Raw genomic sequence first — 13714 nt, forward strand, 5'->3', positions numbered from 1 at the left:
AGAAACTTCTAAATTATTTTTGATAATGTGGCACACATTCACTGCTCTTTGATTGTCGAGGAAGTTATTTTCCAGATTAAGGGAATGAAGTCAAAAAGTAAAAAAGGAATTAAAAAGAAAATATAATTTTAATCAACTTGCCTCTGACTGAGAAATGCAAATGCCAGCAGAAAATCAAGGTTTGAAGGTCCGGTTTCTTGAACTTCAGAATAGATTATGTTTAATTTTCTCACCTATTTTAATTAAGAAGACTGATGAATTAATGGCAGTACTAGGGAATAGTTTTTAATCCAACGTATAATTTTCTCTTCATTCTCAAATAGCAAATTTAATCATTTTTTTAGCAGTTGATACATTTTTAAACCTATTCATTTAACATGTATGTAAAAGTGAAGAGTAATAATATATAAAAGATTATTTAATCTATTTTCAGCAACAGGTTCTTTGTCTATTCTGATTTTCAAAATACCATGATTACAATTTTAATATTGGATGGTTCATTTAAAAACTGTTAGTCTGAAACGTTTTCCCAGCTTAGACACAAGAAATGGGAATTGCCAATATCAGTACAAACTGCTTGCGTAGACACTACAAAAAAGGAAAGGTTTTATGATTTCCCCTAAAAACAGAATATTTTGTTTCTTTTTGCTTGCTTATATTATTCTGTTATGTCTATCGGTGTGTTGATGTCTGTCTGCAGGATTACAAAACTGCCCACACTTTGAATAAGTTTTCAAAGACATATCTGTTATCTGTTATAATTCACAGAAATACACAGGACAAATTGACCCAAAATGATTTATTTTGCAAGTCAAATAAAAGAAATGCAGGCTTTGATCCAGGCTGGTTTTGTTGGATTTATTTTTGTCACTAAAACTAAATGAGTCTGTTCTCAGGAAATGAATGCAGGCTGCAGAGCATTTTAATTTTTTCGCAGAAGGTTATAAAGTATCTACTGGTCATTCCTATTACTAAAAGGCTCTAAATTATCATAAAATATGAGGTTTGACATGTCACCACCTAAAACTATACACCAGAGGGCGCCGTTCACAAACTCGGGGCAGAAAATACCATTCAGTGTGAATTGCTACATTAGAGTAAAATATCTTTCTCCGTCGGATGTTTAAGGTGTCTGTATATCTTTGAAAAAAGATATCTACATGCACTGTAAAATGACATGTCATGTTTTTCCCATTATTTACAATTAAATCCCTCCAGACTTTTCATGTTTTATGGGACTGACGATTAAAAGGATGTCTACATTTGCTGAATGTCAGAGTCTAATGGAAGAGAGAAGATTTTTAGAGAACAATTTTTAGCCTTCTACGAATTTGGCAGACCTTTCCATTTAAATTGTTCTTCCTCAAGCTATTCTCAAAATACTTCATTGAAATTATGGTCTTTTGACAGAACTGACATAGCTGAGTCAGACTTTTAGGCTGCCTTTCTCACACTTTTCAGACTCTGAATTCACATTTTTATGGGTGCAAGATAAGGGGTATATGATAACTGCGCCAAAACACTGACCTTGGCATCCTTAATGTCCTTCCTTACGAGATCATTTTCCATGAGGAAGACCCATTTATGTCCCCAACTCTTGACTAATTTCTGATGGTATGGCTTTAATCTTTGATGATGCCTGTCTGTGATGGTAGATGACTTGCTTCAGTGTGAATAATACAATCTTTTAAAATGTCTGAAAAAACTTGTTGTGTGTTTCTGAGCAGTGTATGTAAAATTCTGGATTCGACTGCAAATAGATTTATATCAATTTTCATTTTGGCTTTTGATCACACTTTTCTGTGTGTAAGAAGAATCATCATTCACATTCCCAGAAAACAGCAAAACAGAAATGGAGATTACAAAATAAGTTTATTTGTAGAAATAACTACAAAATGTATATTAAACATTTTTTTTAAAGGATATGAGTCAAATTGGATGTTATGGTTTGATGAATTTTCACAATATCAAAAATCAAACAGATAATATTCAATCTGTATCTGGTATTTAGCTCTTCTGTGTTGATTTAGTCACCGGTGCTTCCTGTTTACATATAATTAGGAGGCACAGATATCCTGAGATTCACAGTTTCTTTTCTGTCGCATAGATACTTCCAAGTTCATTCCTGTGTGCATTTTGTTTTCCACACATTCTCCCACACAAGAAAGCCTCAAAAGGCCTCTTATTTACAAAAGATTTTCGAGCTGAGAAAACTAAAACTAACACTGCATAGATGATTCACTCGCACCGTTGAAAACCTGGAATATGTTTTTATTTTAGAGCTCCAAGGGTGACGGACTCCTTCCCCTCGGAGGGGAATGGGAGCGAGGAGCGCTTTGCCGTGGCGTAGGAAGTGTACGGGGGCGTGGGATAGGCGCTGGAAGATAAACGTGGCAGAGTGGATGTGGAGGACGATGAACCCTGGGTGTGTCTCTCAGGAGGACAGTAGGCAGGGGACGTAGAGCGTCCTTTGCTTTGCAGGCTGCTGCTGCTGCTCTGTAGCGGTGAGCTGGAGGTTTTTGGACCACGGGTCAGGGATGATGTGGAAGAGCTGGAGAGAGGTGAGGTTCTCATGCCATACCCCAGAATGCCCGTGCTCATCAGGAACTCCCTGGAGCCATAGGCCGGTGGTGTTGGTCCACGGGAACCTGCAGGTCGAATGTTGTCTGGTGGTAGACTTCTCCTGCTGGGGATGTCGTAGATCCCAACATCTGGGCCGTAGAGCACCTGCGATCTGGCACTGACGCGGAGCATCCTCTCCCTCTCCTCCTGCTCCCTTCTCTCCTGGATGGAAGCCATGATTGTTTTTGAAAAGTTGTCATAGCGTGCGGCGGCGGACATCGGAAGACTCACATCATGGGGATAGAGATCTCTGAGGTTGTCTTGAAGACCTTGAGAGGTCAAATCTCGTTTTACCAGACCGGGAGGGGGGATGTCTCGTGTAGCTATACTCTGGGATTGGAGGTCTCTTGTGATAAGTCCATGATAGGCAGGGGAAGAGTCTCTCTGAAGGAAACCTGGTAAAGATGGCGAGGGATCCCTTGAGGTGGACTCTCGGGGTTGCGGAGATTGTCTGGCAACTCCCATAAACACAGGACTGTAGGAGTGAGGAGGCGGACGCTGCACAGCCCCATCAGTACCCAGACCCATAAAATGAGTGTGGTAGCTGACAGGAGGGGCCCCTCTTTGGACCATGAACTGAGGGTCCGAAGGCCTCACAAGGTTATTGTAGGAGGGTTTGCTGTTGCCGCTGCTGCACTGGTTGGTCAACAGACTGGGAGTTGTGATGATCCCAGGGGAGGAATTGGATCCCAGCCCATCGGGGTTCATCGAAAGAAGCTGGGATTTGCTGCCATTGCGGCTGCTGTGTTTTAAGGTGAGAGAGCGAGAGTTGAGCGTCAGAGAGTTGAGCTGTAGAGAGCTGGAGACTGTCGAGGGCTGGAGGGGAGTTGAGACAGGCACACTGGCCTGATGGCTGCCTCTCGCAGGGCTTCCTCTGGTGTTAGAGCAGAGGTCTGAACCTTTGTTGATGCCTTGCTGCTCGGATGTCTTCAGCAGCTGAGTATTGCAACATAAGAACACACAGCACTGTTTGTCAGGTATCCAACAAAACATTATAAATTTTCTTTTAAAACAGAAAAAAAAGAAAGTCACCTGCTCTGGGGGAATGGGTGAGGATCCTCTGGAGATGGCCTCCAGAACCGGACGTAACTGTGGCACAGTCGGAATAGAAACAGGAATGATGGATTTGGTGTGATGTCCCAAATCTGAAAAATAGGTTATTTTGGGATTAATATAATGCACCTGCAAATATAAACAAATATCTACAATAGGAAATTTAATAATGAAACTTTAATACCTAAGATTTAGCAATAAGAGGTGCATCTTATTCTTGTTACAATAGGATCAGACATGGAACCCTCCTCTAAAATTCATTAAAGTTGATTAATTGCAACCTTTAGCAACCTTGTGAACCTTACTATGTGCTAGGACATATATGTTTATTTAAAGGTTTATAACATGTTACACATGTGCTTTGTTCAATTTACTAAATGTTTGGATGTGTGATGTTATGTTTTTGTAGCACCCTTAAAAAACTAATATATATATATATATATATATATATATATATATATATATATATATATAAGTCATGTCATAATTTTCTTCTAATTACAAACTTTGCACCACTTTTTACTAGTCTGCTACATATGCCAATCAAACACACTGAGAGAGAAATTTATAAAAGCTCAGCATATATAAGCACGTTTGCAAAGCAAAGCACTGCAAGTCAATAAATGTGGGGGAAAAAAACTATCTGGATAGGTATGTCTTGTTATCAAAGGTTATGCTTCATGTGTGTTTGTAATTCCAGCGCACCATCCAAGACAGCAACTTGGCTTTTCAGCAGACCGCGATCCGGTTTTGGAGGCAGCGGCGGCGGATTTTTCAGCTGTTTGATGTCTGACAGCTCGACAGCTCCAGCTGAGGATTGCTGGAGAGAGAAATAAACAAACATAGAGATGTGAGGGATACGTCTCATATCTCTTGACAGCTAAGGTCACAGTCCTTAGACGATGTGCTTGAAATACACATTTACTTGCGCATACCTTATTTTGTATTGCTAGGCTCTGGATGCCGTTGTCCCTGATTTTCACCGGCATCTGTCTGTCAACCTCTGGTCTCAGGAAAGGAGGCTGCACAAGGATGACTGTTTTTTTGCAGGTCCTTGATGTGTAACTGGTTTCCCCAGACAAAAAAAAAACAGAAAAACCAAAGATTTAGCAAGTAGGGTATAAGGCAGCTAACAAAGATGCAGATTGAACAGGAAAAATATGCTTCTTACTTTGGAGAAATGGGACTGCAGACCAGATACTCCATGTTGCTACAACAGCCTCGTGAAAAAGGATTTATTCCTCCTTGAAACTTGCCAGTTACCTGTGGGAGCATATAGAGAGACATTTAGGTGTTGTGCAGTAGTGAACACAAACTGCAAAATTATTCACAAACCTTAATATTTTCAAGTGCTGTCATGACAACCACAAACCAAATGTATTGGGTTATGATTTTATGCGATAGACAAAATCTGGGTAGTGCATTATTGCAAACCAGAAGAGAGATTATGTTTGGTTTAATTTTCTTTTAACAAATAATAATCTGAAAAGTGTGATTCAGCACTCTGAATCAACTTCTTGGGGTTTGTGACTACCAGCTTATCCATTTAGAAACTGATATTTAGCTGAAGCTCAGTGAGATGGGACTGAGAGCATCTGTGAATGCCAATATAATGTAGGATTTTTGTGTGGACTTTGACTAGGCCATTCTAACATGTGGATATGCTCAGATGTAAACCATGTCATTGCAGTTCCGGCTGCATGACAGGGTTGCTGTTCTGCTGGAAGGAGAACCTCTAAAAAAAATCTTTGCTGCTTTTCTAAATAATGATCTCTTTGTTCAGTTTAGGTAGATGATTCTGTTTGGCTAGATTTGAAGTTATGACATTCTCATAAGATGAAGGAAACAGTACTCTGAGTCTTCAAAACCTTTGGGTATTGTTTTCTACCTTAAATTGGCTTTAAACTTCATTCCTAGTCTGAGAACTTCACAAAAATCTGGATTTCTATTGTGATTAAATCACAGGGGATTCTATGCACTAGTTTAGTGACATTTTTCTGGATGTCAGAGTAACGTAGGCAGAGGTAGACATTTACTTGCATAAAATTCTGAAAATTGTAAAAATGTGAATCATTTTTCTTCTATTTCAATCTATCTCATAAAATCCCACTGGACACTCTTACAAGATGAATAATCACGATTTTGTTCTGAAAACCTCTCACTTGTTCGTTAGTGGTCCGACCTCTGGACACCAGGTACAGGTGGAAACCAGTGAGACCCAGGACTGGTATCAGAAATAAGCCTGATATGCTGATCACTACCAAACTGCGACAAAAAATCTTAAGGAAAACTACTTCAAATTCTGATTATTTTAGACAAGTGTAAGCACTGATAGACCGAACAAGAGGCTTGTCACAAGGATACGTGATGAGGCAATGCAGCTTCCATAAATCGTCCACATGGTGCAGGACATATATGAGGCCAAAGGTGAACACAGCGATCATGTGAACGGTGAGAGACGAGAGAAAAAGAAAGAAATAGCGGTAGTTTCGTCTCCCAATGCAGTTGTTCACCCATGGACAGTGATGGTCAAAATCCTGAGGAAAGATTCAGAGAATCAGTCATGTTTAATCAAAAAATATTCATTTGGACCTCGTCGAATATCCGCTCTACTTTCTAAATATAGCTTGGTATTTCAAATTGTGTTTCCCCGGAAAAAACAAAGGATCCGAGTAAAGGATTTACCTGATTAACAAGATCTCACCCTCTGTCCACCAGTCATCCAGCAAAAATCTACTTTACACTGTTACACTGCTGCAATTACTCCTTTTTTTCCTCTGAAGCTCTCTAATTACTTTCTCTAATCCTAATCTGTAGTTCCATGTTTTTTGTTGCTGTCAGAGTTGAATGTGTCGAGTGTGCACTCACCTCCACACAGTGATCGCAGACGCTGCAGTGGGAGCATCGAGGAGGTCTGTAGAAGTGGCACGATGCACACCACTTCATCCTCACCTGGACGCCTTTCACGTCCACATTTTTGTACAACGGAGCGCGGAACTCGTCCTCCTTGTCTTCGTCCTCGCCAGCTAAAAAAATAATAATAAAAATGCACACACACACATAATTCTCTAATCTAATATCTTCCGGGCTGGAAAAGTAACAGGAGTTTGATTACTGACCTACAGGGAGAACCCCGGCATCCATGAAGGTGGCCATGGTGAAGTTGGCAAGCACAAAAAGAAAAAGGACGGCACAGCATGGTGGAACAGCGGGGCAGATGGTCACAGCCAACCACGGGCATCTGAATGTAGACATACACACACGTGAACACACACAGGAAAGAAGAAGAAAACCTGTTTTCTGAACTGGAAATAGGAGTTTCAGTCCCCTTGAGGCTGCAAAATCAAGGCAACAGTAAGGACTTTAGGGGATCATCTCCATCCTATTTATTCTGATGGGAGATGTGGATCACAAAAGTAATTGTTTACAGTGAGAGATAAGCATGTATTAGCGTGTGTCCACCAGTACCAGCAGCAAGGGATTAAATAAGGAGGTCTCTACAAGCTGCAAGCTAAGACACTGTCTGTCTCAATGAGGGCGACACAGAAAGCGCTGGACAAGACGTTTCATCAGTGATCAATTCGTTTATATTAGGGCTGCAAAATGTTTTCAAAAGAATTAATGGCAACTCGTAGTAAAAGTCTGAAATTTCAAATACCGTAGACTATAAACATGAAAATACAAATATGGCTTGGGAAAATCTATTTTGTAGCACAAGCTTGACCAAAACAAACAGTTTTCATGCAGGTATTCTCAGCAACGCTGTCTCATAATCAAACACATATTGCAAACTGCAGGGGTGTCATGGCTGCTCCAACTACATGCACTATGCAGATGCACAAGAGGATTTCAAGAACCCTCCGCTATTTAGGCCACATTTTTTATAAAGGATGTTGATGAGGCCCGGAAGGAGGCCATTGCCAAAAAGCAACTGGCAAAAATGCAAAAGCAAGTCTCAAAAGTTTCAGGAAAGATGCTTGATGATTTAGAAGTTGAATTAGAGGATCAATAGATTTGACTTTTGATAGGGTATGGTCAGGTAATGAGCTATACTTTACTCAAACGACATGTTTATATCACTCAGTTAAAGAAGCGAATGTTCAACAAATAAATAACTGTTTTTTTAATTACATTATTTAGCAAAAATGTATTGTTATGGCAAAATAAAAAATATATAAATGCGTGGATATGATACAGATTGTTTCAATTCACTCCCATTTTCAGCTAAATTCTGTAAATTTCCATAAATCCTAAGGAAAGTTTCAATCAATGGGGAACTGATTGAACTATTAAAGATGGTCTTTGTGTAGAAATAGAAATGGTGATTATTTTTTTCCGCCAACCCACTGAGACAGTGAGGGACAGTTCAACTGGACAAGTGAATGTCTTCAGTGTGAGATTAGAAGGATGTATATAATCAGATTACAGTCATAGACATAGGAAAGAATTGTTAGATTATATAAACAGACTTTAATTAACCTAAATACGCCGGGTTCTCTGTTTGTCATAGCATGAATTTTACTTCTGCTACTTACTAGCTTTGTTTCTATTCTATTTGAAGCTATTGAAGGAGCTACTTTTTTCTGTAACATAGAAAATAGAATAGATAACGCATGGACCAGGATTTTTGTAGTTGTTTTTTTTTGTCGACAATGTCAGCTCACACTGAGCCAGATTCTGCTGGAGGTTTGGTTCTATTAAATGCGAGTTATTGTTTCCACTGCATGCTGAGCATGAAGGACTGCTGCAAATTAACATCTTGATGCAATCGACTTTATTCTCTTCCAGGATAAAGAGAGATTATTCTATCAAGTGGAATCTCTTGGATAAAAAAAAAAAATTCCTAAAAGGAAAAATAACCTAAAAATAAATGACCGCAGTATCAAATTGGGATGTACTTATTTGATTTTGAATCTGTCTATAAAATGATTGGATTTTGCAAAGTGTCTTTAGAGAACATTTGTTGTGAATCTCCACTATATAAATAAACCAAATAGAATTACATTGAGGCAAACTTTCATTGAGAGCTACTTAGTTTGGCATTGTATCATTTAAATCAAGATTATCTTCAGATTGACTTCCCACAATTGACAAGAAATTTGAGCCAAATCAAATAAACTATCAACACAACCACAGTAGCTACATGAAGTAACAGGTTCAAAACAAAGAAAAAACAATTAGTCCCCATCAATTAAAAAAATGTAATTACACAATCATGTTTTTATTGCTTATCTCTTAAATTATTGCAATTTGCTTTTCCTTGTTTTTAAAATACACCTTAATCTGTCCAAACAGTATAAAGGTCTGCTGGGACACTCCTTACCAGAACCAACAGGATAACACATGTCACTCCTCTATTGCTGTTTCTGCACAGTTACTTTAATATTGTGTTGTTAACCTTTATGGCTTTATAATATCAAGCTCCTAATTACATCTCTGACCTGTTTCAGCTTTACATATCAACTCTGAACCTCATATAAACTAACCAGAGACTCCCGGTAGTTCCTCTGACCCATTTACACCTCAACTCTCCGGCTAGCTTTTATTTCTTGCTTTTTAAGACAGGCTTTCATTCTGTATCTCATTTTATGCGAACAGAAATACTTTTTCACAAAATGAACGCTCTGACCATTTCAATAACCTTTGCGTAGCAAAAAGCGAGGTAGACTCATATGCAGGTTGATGTTTGCGCTTCATCCCAGTGCAGCAGAAATCAAACCCTGCGTGGGGCTTGTTTCAGGCGGTGGGGGGAGGGATCCCTGCTCCCTTATAAAGGAGCGCCGGCTGCTGATGCCATGCCAGCTGCAAACACAGTAATCCCTAGATTATAAATTTTGGATTACAGACCATTTCTACTTGTCCTGTGCATTGTGAACTTCTCACATTAGATACTGAACGCAGGGAAAGCATGCAAGGTTCACCGTCCTTTTAATATAGAAGATTATTTTCTCCAAATAATATTGCACATTTTTCTAGCTTTTGCTCAAAACGAGCCTCTCAGAGACACTGCAGATCAATGCCGTTGTGTTCTCCACTTGAGTTAATGACAAATAAACACTTCACATTTTCAATAACCTACAGCTGCAACAAAGCTTTCTCCAATCTACTTTAAACCGCACGCTATCTGAATGTTGTGTTCAAGGACAGCGTTATTCCTTGAACACAAATAGAGTTGATTTCTGCTTTTATTATTTTTAATCTAAAAAAAAAAGGGGGAAAAATGCCAGATTACAGCGTGGTTGCTTCCATCAGCTGGTCTAAGACCATCTGGAGTGCAGACTAGAGGCAGTTCATTACGCCGCTGGACAAGCCCTACCTAATGAAACGGCACGAGCAGAGCTCTAATAAATCACGCCGAACAGTAAGCTGCTCTGCAATCTGCATGCTGGCCTCATCCCCTCATCAGTGGGTCAGTGGCACAGCAGACGCCACAATGTGAGGGCGTACAAGTTGAGAGAGTCCTAGAGTCCATTTGTGAAAAATAGCAATAGTTGCTGTTTTCAAAGGCAGCATATTCCTTTACATGACTGCAGTGCAATCTCATTTTGCACACTGTTTGGGAACCTCAACTGCACTTTTTCTAATTTTGCATTTGGTTAAAAATGTACAAACTATGGAGAAAGAACGTATGAAAATAAGAGTAGAAATGTGTTGAAGTCTTGATGTGCATCACTTGAGATCAACACAGAAACTGAGCAGAAAGATGTTTTAACTAGAAAACATTCCAAAGTGGTATTTTCTCTAGTCATCTAAAAATATTTCACTATCTCTGATGATCATCTCATTGGTTTAAGAAAGTAGCCGACTCTAAAAAGAGCAAAAAAAAAATCTATAAGAATAAAACAAATCGCTGCTGATTTTAATCCACTCTGAGGTTTTATATGATTTGTTGTGGCCATTAGCTAATGGAGGTAATATTAGCTATTGCTGGCCAGCTTTATACATTGAATGCAGACATCATAGAGCGCCCCACCATTGGTACACTAATCCATTATGTACAGAATATGTTTGCATTTCCCATATTGTAATTAGCGATTGTCACAGTTTAATCTGCATTAAATGAATTCCTTTTTGCTTATATTTTCCTACTTTACAAAGAAAATTTCTATACCTATTCAGACATGTTACAAGATCTCCAAATTTTTTCCATATGTGTGCCCGGTCCAAGCTTAAAAGTGAACCGCACCTAAATGGAAATGGTTTTTCCGAACAAAAGGTAACGTCACAGAGGAACAAAAGCAGGAAATCACACGCTGCTGGATGTTATCAGGCAGAGGAGAACAAAAAAAGCCCCGTTGAAGTGAAGCTGAAGGTTGTTCTTTGACTTTCCCAAACCTGCAGCATTAAGAAAAAGTAGGCTGAAGCCTTACATGCTCACACTACTAAATGCTGAAACAGAACTGCTGACAATAATAGCTGCATGAATATTACAGGGAGAAAAAAAGGGGCCGATTGACTTTTATGTATAATACCCCTACAGGTCTCATTTCTGAAGAAATTCAAGTACGGCTGGAAGGCTGGAATTATGTTAATGTAGACATTTGGGTTGCAAATGCTCATGTAAATGTACATATTCGCATGAATATTCACACTCTGCAGGAAGAACTTCAAGTGCAGTGGATGCACAGGCTTGTGCTGAGTAAAAAAAAATTGCCTTGTATGTGCCTCTGGTTCACAGCAACACAAATAAAAGTCGATCTACTCTAATGCGCTTCCATGTTGTGAATGTCCCACCCTACATGGCTGGATGGATGCAGATCTTTGTGAGCTCATAGATGCTCAATTATTAAGCAATTTGTTGTTGATTCCAGAATAGTATGGCATCAACTAGAATTTCCAACAATCTGCACATAATATTAATAATATGGCAGGCAAGAGGGCCCTGCAGAGGACAGTGAAGGGAGCCAAGAAGGTCTTTAAAGAGTCTCTACCCTCTGAGTGGGATCTATTTCAGAGCCGCTGCAGAAACAGGACACTGAATTTTGTTGAACTAGACTGCACAGAGTTCTACCTGAAGATGTTAACATGCTTTGCTGCTGTTACAATCTGTATTTTAAATGATTTAGGCAAAAAAAGAAAAAAAATCACTTTAGGCAAAAAAATGACTTATTCCGTTATTTTAGGAATATAGATGATATCTTTATTGGCCTACATATAGAATCTATACTGAATATAAAATAAATAAAACTTGTTGCCTCACTGACAAGCTCAAATGCTAACCCCCATCCCAGGAGAAGCAGAAGCATTGCTTCATTCATTCATCTGAAGTGTCCTGGATTTGCTGGTGTAGCACTGACGCTCCAGTTAAGTAGTCTTTTCAATCTCTCACATCAGCAGGTCATTGATTTTTTTTTTTCTTTCTCTCTCCCTCTCTGTAGAAATTGAGTTCATAGAAGGAGGGTAGTAGTGGTGGGGAGGGTGGGAGATCTCAGCATTTTCTGGCACAAGTCTGTCTTTAAATCTAAAAAAAAAAGAAAGTCTCAGGCCTCCGGTTTAAGAAATGAAACAAAGCTTTTATAGATAGTGGCAGACTTACTGTGTCCACAGATTCAAAACAATCCAGACTATGTATATATTTTTTGCCACATATAAATATACGGGCGAATCACATGGCATCTGCCACTGGATTCTAATCCGCTCCCTCCTCCCTCTCAATCTGGTGTCAGACTCCAGTGGAAACGGTGCACGGCTGGAGAATACAGGAGAAACTAGGACAGATCCAGCTCCAGAGGTCAAGGGTCAGTACAGAGGCACAGAGCTGATGATGATGTTAGAAGCCAGTCAAAGTAAGTCAACGTTGGTCCTTAACATAAAACTCTTAAAATGCTGCATAAGTCTAGCACAACAAAAACAATTACTTAATGTTGTTTTAAGGGGGGTCGGGGGAGGTGTTGGCGTTTTCACCAAACATTTAATCCTTTTCTCACAAATCATCAAGAATTAGACAACTTTATTTATCATTTTAAAGCTTTGCATATATTTGACCCATATCTGACACAGTCTTCCCAAGCAGTAGTGTTGTTGATTTCCAGCTGCTAACTTCATTACTGCACATATTAAATGTGCTATAGATGCACGCCAAATGCACTGATGTTTATCGTAGGTGGCTTATCCCCTCAAATGTGCTTACTGTGAGTCCTCAGGGTGCGCCAGGCAGCCACCCAGACTCCAGTTCAAACTGCCAGCCAACCAGGCCAGATGTTGGGGCTCTGCCATCAAAGTGAAATTAGTAATAAATAAATAAATAAATAAAGCAAGCAACTTTTATAATATTTTTAAGGTTTTATTGCTCAATATAAAAGCCTAAATTTGGGGTAACAGGAATAATGTTTACCCTGAATTTAAGTAGGCTAATAGCCCGAAAGTAGTGATTTTAGGGATTAAAAAAAAAAAAGAAATATGCATTCAGCTGCATGGTTGAATATACCGTGCGGGGACACACAAAGCACGTCAACAGCACGTTTAGGGCACTTTTCTCTCTGTCGCACTCACGTAAAGACGAAGAACATGGATGTGGAGCCGACCAGGAGGCAGGCGGCCGTGCACACCGGGATGAAGGCGCTGGGCTTCAGCGAGTCGGCGCCGCTGGCGGGCATCCTGTCCTCTCCGCGCTCATCGGGGTCTCACACCGGCCGAAGGAACCGCAAACGGTGGCCTGTTTAGCCCTTCATAGATAGCAGACGGCGTGAAAAGTGAATTCATAGCGTGAGGAGGGGGGAAAAAAGAATTTTAAAAAAAGAAAGAAAGAAAAACAATCTCCGAAAGCATAAGACCCGCAGCTCCGCAGATCGGTCCCGCATCCCCAGTCCCGACTAGTCCAACAGGCTGGCGCACAGATGCGGCTGTACCAGAGGTGGTGCTTCAACTCATGAATGACGTGAAGCGACTCTGACTGAGACCCCCTGCTGTGACCCGATGAACTACTTCACTTTCTATTAGATAGATAGATAGATAGATAGATAGATAGATAGATAGATAGATAGATAGATAGATAGATAGATAGATAGCTAGATAGATAGATAGATAGATAGATAGATAG

General features: G+C 39.7%; 1 protein-coding gene across 1 annotated transcript; it reads right to left on the bottom strand.

The window, feature by feature from the left end:
* Positions 1 to 1853: 1853 nt before the first annotated feature.
* Positions 1854 to 13563, bottom strand: zdhhc8a (zDHHC palmitoyltransferase 8a). Its single transcript, XM_032570938.1, has 10 exons — positions 13168 to 13563; positions 6795 to 6916; positions 6544 to 6701; positions 6040 to 6212; positions 5838 to 5940; positions 4847 to 4938; positions 4611 to 4740; positions 4381 to 4495; positions 3655 to 3767; positions 1854 to 3558 (listed from the first exon to the last, which is right to left on the bottom strand). The coding sequence occupies exons 1-10, from the start codon at positions 13269 to 13271 to the stop codon at positions 2272 to 2274; spliced, it is 2397 nt and encodes a 798-aa protein (XP_032426829.1). The 5' UTR covers positions 13272 to 13563; the 3' UTR covers positions 1854 to 2271.
* Positions 13564 to 13714: the final 151 nt, after the last annotated feature.

This window comes from Xiphophorus hellerii, chromosome 8 (assembly GCF_003331165.1).
Source record: "Xiphophorus hellerii strain 12219 chromosome 8, Xiphophorus_hellerii-4.1, whole genome shotgun sequence".
NCBI lineage: Eukaryota > Metazoa > Chordata > Actinopteri > Cyprinodontiformes > Poeciliidae > Xiphophorus > Xiphophorus hellerii.